Source organism: Branchiostoma floridae, chromosome 16 (assembly GCF_000003815.2).
Source record: "Branchiostoma floridae strain S238N-H82 chromosome 16, Bfl_VNyyK, whole genome shotgun sequence".
Taxonomy (NCBI): domain Eukaryota; kingdom Metazoa; phylum Chordata; class Leptocardii; order Amphioxiformes; family Branchiostomatidae; genus Branchiostoma; species Branchiostoma floridae.
The window spans coordinates 17,452,215-17,458,257 of record NC_049994.1 but is presented as its reverse complement, the minus strand read 5'-3'; the positions used below and the strand labels follow the sequence as shown (position 1 = coordinate 17,458,257).

At 47.6% G+C, this 6,043-nt stretch overlaps 1 protein-coding gene across 1 annotated transcript in view; it reads left to right on the top strand.

Moving 5' to 3' along the window:
- Positions 1 to 1,605: 1,605 nt before the first annotated feature.
- The window catches only part of LOC118403965 (chymotrypsinogen A-like), an 8,912-nt gene continuing 4,474 nt past the window's right edge, over positions 1,606 to 6,043 (top strand). Inside the window, exons 1-5 of the mRNA XM_035802865.1 lie at positions 1,606 to 1,780; positions 3,021 to 3,210; positions 3,818 to 3,996; positions 4,416 to 4,511; positions 4,855 to 5,001. Coding sequence (XP_035658758.1) covers positions 1,720 to 1,780; positions 3,021 to 3,210; positions 3,818 to 3,996; positions 4,416 to 4,511; positions 4,855 to 5,001 — 673 coding nt within the window. The 5' untranslated portion in view covers positions 1,606 to 1,719. The remainder of the gene's footprint in view (positions 1,781 to 3,020; positions 3,211 to 3,817; positions 3,997 to 4,415; positions 4,512 to 4,854; positions 5,002 to 6,043) is intronic.

The window sequence follows — 6,043 nt, the reverse complement described above, 5'->3', positions numbered from 1 at the left end:
GGTACTAAGGTACTCAACACTAGCCACACATAAACTATCGCCAGGTGCGTTTATTTGTAGTACCAAGGAGGATGGGAAGCTGCTTGGTTGTATGCTCTAGTACTCGGTAGATTGAAGTCTCTCAAGACCTTTTACACTGGCGGCAGTTCCTGAGAAGTTTAGAAACGATAAGTTCTATGGAGCGGACCCACCTACCTATCCACCTTGACCAAATATTTAAACCAGGTCATGATACGATCACGAACCGGTTTTAGTTTTCACAAAGCTGTTCTCCCTCTAGTTGCAACCAGAAAGGCAGTGTTGTCAGTACGCACGCTAGACTGTGTCACAGTGGACTGTATAAAACCTTGGGACACATACATTCTACGTACTCAAAGACGACATAAACTATGCAGAATTTATGCTCGCTCCCTTTGGAAATCCCCGACCTTCAGTCACTGGTTCCCACTATACCGTGGGGAGATCTCTGGTAGGAAGACTCGGTCAAGTGGAATTTGTGATCACCAAGCACAGTAGGGGCATCTTCTCTGGATAGTTTTAAAGACCGCTTGCAGATAGATGTGCAAAAGCTAGGTGTGACGGGTCGTTAGGTGTAATATAACCAGCTGCTGCCGCGCCGCGTGCCTGCGAAGCTGGTGTGTTACGCCAAACGGCGGTTATATGGGCTATATAGATACAGATACAGCTACAGAAGTAACAGGCTGCAGAATTTTAAAGCCAACACTACTCGATTCACATAAAGTCCGACTTATCATATGGTGTCATTGCTAACAAGACGACATTGTATAAATAGTTATTTCTAACTTCCTTAATGGTGACATTTTGTAAATAATCTTGCTTAATGATGACATTGTGTAAATAGTTTTAACATATTTTCATTTCAATCATAACTGTAAACTATGACATGTCAATTCAGCAGTAGACCTGCCATCAGAGGCATGTACATCTGAATTGTTTGATCACACAGCCGTCGTACAGTCACAAACAGCATTACAACAGCCGTGCGTCCCCAAACACGTAGTCTTAAGGTGGGGTCACACCTGCGTATATATTTAAGTCCGTATGAGGCGCGCATGGGAGTATTTGCCTCCACCAGGCTCCACAGGTCGTTGGAAAAATTGGACAAACGTAAACAGGTAACATGTCAGACGAGTTAGCTGGGTCGCTAACCATACTTCTCGGTCAGCTAACTCATATGGCATGTTATGGATCTATATTTGTCCAATTTGTTCTATTTTTCCCGCGACCTGTGGAGCCTGGTAGAGACTAAGAGCTTCATACGCACCTCAAACGGACTTGAATATATACGCATGTGTGACCCCACCTTTAGATCCTCGTCGGTACGGTGGTTTGTTTTGTTGCAGATTTTCTCTTTTACTAGCTGAGCCACGAACGTTGTACGTGTACGTATATGCAAAGCATCAAGAGAGAAACCCTTAAACGTCAAAGTCAAAGTCAAAGTCAAAGTCAAAGCGTCACTAATGAAAGGCTGTGGATGCTACCTGAAACGTCAGAAGTCATGTCCAGCTGCTTATAGAACTGCTTTTGGCGCTGCGTAACGCTAATTTGCTATAAGGTCTTACAAGGACGCGCATATGAATCATATTATGATATAGTTCTCAGAAGCAACGAGGATCACTCCACGATAGTTATAGAGAAAACGAATTTTTGAACGCCTTGTACCTTGATAACCCTGTTCCTTCCTCTTCCCCCAGATCAATGTACCGGAGCTTTGGCCTGCACCTGACGCTGCTGGCAGTGGTACAGACTGTCTATGGAGGTGAGTATGCTGTGGTTCATCTCCAAGCAGATGTTGGGAGGGAAGAATGTAACATTTAAACATCAGTCAGGCCTTTCCTGGGCGATAAGATTCCAGCACTGGCACTGGCGTCGACCATCGTTTTAATCGCTTCTAATCAAACATTAAAGATAGCTTTTATATTTCACTCCCAAACACATGTACGAGGTTGAAATATACCACGTTTTGTAACGTTTCTTCTTTTCCTTCAACTATTTTGGTCAAAGGGGTTTAACTAACTAACCTGAAATTCGTCACGGAGGTAGACCGGACAAATGTTTTATATGTATATGGCTATAGGCCTTTAAAACCATCTCAATGAATTTCTTGCCCATTTTGAGATAAAAAAAAATATCAGCGCCCGGATTGTGGTTTAACCCATTACTGACTGACTGACTGATTGATTGATTGATTGATTGATTGACAGATTGCGGCACGAGAACCACCGTAAGTGCCCGGATCGTTGGCGGGCGCCCTGCCTCGGTGGGTGCGTGGCCCTGGCAGGTGCAGGTGCTGGTGACTGACAGCTCGGGGCATCAGGGCTTCATTAACTGATTGATTGATTGACAGATTGCGGCACGAGGACCACTAGTTCTGTAAGCGCGCGGATTGTGAACCAAGTATTGACTGATTGATTTAACCTATAACTGATTGATTGATTGATTGATTGATTGACAGATTGCGGCACAAGAACTACTGTAAGTGCCCGTATCGTGGGGGGCCGGCGTGTCTCGGTGGGTGCGTGGCCGTGGCAGGTCCAGGTGCTGGTGACGGACAGCTCGGGTCAACAGGAATTAACTGATTGATTGATTGATTGATTGATAGACAGATTGCGGCACGAGAACCACTGTAAGTGCCCGTATCGTTGGCGGCCGCCCTGCCTCGGTGGGTGCGTGGCCCATGGCAGGTGCAGGTGCTGGTGTCGGACAGCTCGGGTCAACAGGAATTAACTGATTGATTGATTGATTGACAGATTGCGGCACGAGGACCACTAGTTCTGCAAGCGCGCGGATTGTGAACCAATTATTGACTGATTGATTTAACCTATAACTGATTGATTGATTTTGACAGATTGCGGCACGAGGACCACTGTAAGTGCCCGTATCGTGGGTGGCCGGCCTGCCTCGGTGGGTGCGTGGCCGTGGCAGGTGCTGGTGAGTGACAGCTCGGGACAGCAGGGCTTCATTAACTGATTGATTGATTGAGTGATTGATTTTGACAGATTGTGGCACGAGGACCACTACCACCGCCAGCGCACGTATCGTGGGCGGCCGGCCTGCCCAGGTGGGTGCGTGGCCTTGGCAGGTGCAGGTGCTGGTGAGTGACAGCTCGGGACAGCAGGGGTTCTGCGGCGGGACCCTGATCCACCCGCGCTGGGTCCTCACGGCGGAGCACTGCTTCGATGGTGCAACGTAAGTATTACACTTAGTATAATATTAATTGATATCATGTATATTATACTAATTATGGTAATTATGATAATATTAATGTTAAGGCTGACTGTAGCAAGAGACAGACGGGCCTGGAGACAATTATCCATCTTTATGTCTACCTTGTCCCCCAACGACCAGGAGGTCAAGGGACTAGGTAGGTAGGGAAGGTAATGTTAAGTTCATAACATTAATAATAATGTTAATAATACTGATAACACCAACTTGCAATGATGATGATGATGATAAGCAAGTACTGTATATCTTAATACATCAATATTTCTTTCAAGATTACATTCTAAATCTTGAGACGTTTTACAAACATATTGAGATAAAGCTTTTTCAAGCTTGAGATTTTTTTAGAAAGTGTCTGGAGATTGTTTGCAAGTGTCTGGAGATGTTTTGAAAGAGTCTGGAAAAATCTTGAGATCTTTTTAAAGAATATTGGGACTTCTCATGAAAAATCCCAAGATTGACTCGAAGCATCTCAAGACTGCCCACAAAATCTCAAGATTTTTGGAATAAATCACCACAACTGGAGGAGGTACGTATGCATTCCCCTTACTCCATTTTCCTCTCTCATGATCAGGTCCAATCTGGAGGACACCACCGTTCTGGTGGGGAAGCACAACCTCGACCCTGGGAACGACACCACGGAAGTGACGCGCACCGCTGACGTCATCCACCATCACCATGACTACCACCAGACCACCCTGGCCAATGACATGGCGCTTGTGAGGCTCAACGATGCGGTGGACACCACACAAAGTACGTCATTGATGACATCAATAACATTGATAGTAATTAATGTATACCTCCCGTTGCTCTTTGTGTGGAGCATTTGCTGTCACGTGACGCTAACATTGTCCGCCATGTTGGATCGTTAAACCTAAAAGTTCTCCGGTCATTTTGAATTATAGTATATGTGATACAGTAAGATTCGTGCTCAAACAGATTACTGAAATACAACTTCGATGACGGTTTACAGACATCCAGGTAATAGGACACCATACAAAATTGAATGTGCTAAAGTAACTGTTCAGTTTTTAAACGGTCAGATGTTTCAGTCATTACAAAAGAGACAGCGGATGCTCTTGAAACGTCTGAAACGTTTACAAAATTAAGTTGCTTTTTTATCTTTTTTGTCCTACCTGAGTTAACGTAATTCCCTACTGTCTTCTCTGTAGGTGCGATCAACATCGCCTGTCTGCCGGCCGCGTCGGACACTTTTCCCGCCGGTACAAACTGCACCGCCACGGGATGGGGGGTGCTGGAGGACGGGGGTAGGTCACTCCTTTGCGTTTGAGACCGCATTAATATACAATATCACATATTGAAGCAGTCTGTACATATGTAAATACTTAACGTTTGTGACCGCATATGAACTGTAAGCAGCGACACCTGTGCTGCAGTACAATGTGAACCAGAATTGCCCTGAAGGTGAAAACGGTCGTGAAAATAAGTATCGATTGATTGATTGATGAATTGATGCAGTACATGGTTTCCCCGCTAGGAACGCAGCCGAGCAGCCTGTACCAGGTGGAGCTGTTCGTTATAGATATGGATTGATTAATCGATTGATTGATTGATTGATTGATTGGTTATTCTGCGTGATTTTCCCACTAGGCACGCAGCCGACCAGCCTGTACCAAGTGGAGCTGCCCGTTATAGAGAGGTCCCTGTGTGCGCAGGCGTACAACACCTTCTCGTTTAACCAGCTGTGTGCCGGGGACTGGGACAACGGCGGGATAGACACGTGCCAGGGGGACTCAGGTAAGCGTGCCAGGGGGACTCAGGTAAGCGTGCCAGGGGGACTCAGGTAAGGGATAGACACGTGCCAGGGGGACTCAGGTAAGCGTGCCAGGGGGACTCAGGTAAGGGATAGACACGTGCCAGGGGGGCTCAGGTAAGCGTGCCAGGGGGACTCAAGTAAGGGATAGACACGTGCCAGGGGGACTCAGGTAAGGGATAGACACGTGCCAGGGGGGCTCAGGTAAGCGTGTCGGGGGGACTCAGGTAAGGGATAGACACGTGCCAGGGGGGCTCAGGTAAGGGATAGACACGTGCCAGGGGGGCTCAGGTAAGCGTGTCGGGGGGACTCAGGTAAGGGATAGACACGTGCCAGGGGGACTCAGGTAAGGGATAGACACGTGCCAGGGGGACTCAGGTAAGGGATAGACACGTGCCAGGGGGACTCAGGTAAGGGATAGACACATGCCAGGGGGACTCGGGTAAGGGATAGACACGTGCCGGGGGGACTCAGGTAAGGGATAGACACGTGCCGGGGGGACTAAGCTAAGGGCATAACCCGTCGTACGTGCAATTTGTCCGTACTATTTTTTGGGAGGCCACGTCCGCTACGTATTTCTGAAAACGTTCAGGCTGTACAGGGCAGGCGCAACGCCCGTACTGGCGAATCCGCAGCCCGATGGCACACAAAGTTTTGCCTGCACGTAAAGTTCTACGGCGTGTCTGCGTGCTCCAAAATCCGTCGCATTGCCTACGAGTTTGTACGGAGGCGGTACTTAACACTTACGGATCCCAAAAGATTGCCCACGTTTTGGCACGTAGACAGCACGTATTTGCACGTACGGCGGGTTGTGCCCTTAGCTTATCTCATCCACCCCACCCCCTCCTAACGCCTTTGTGAGGTTGTATGGGCGATAGACCCAGAACCTATAGGTCCAAGTTTTGAATCCCCGGATGCCAATGATGTTTTGCCCTTGGGAAACTCACCTTAATACCCCCCTCACATTAGGCGAAAATCGATCGCACTACCACTCTGCGAGCTCTACAATACAAGGAGGCATGCCTC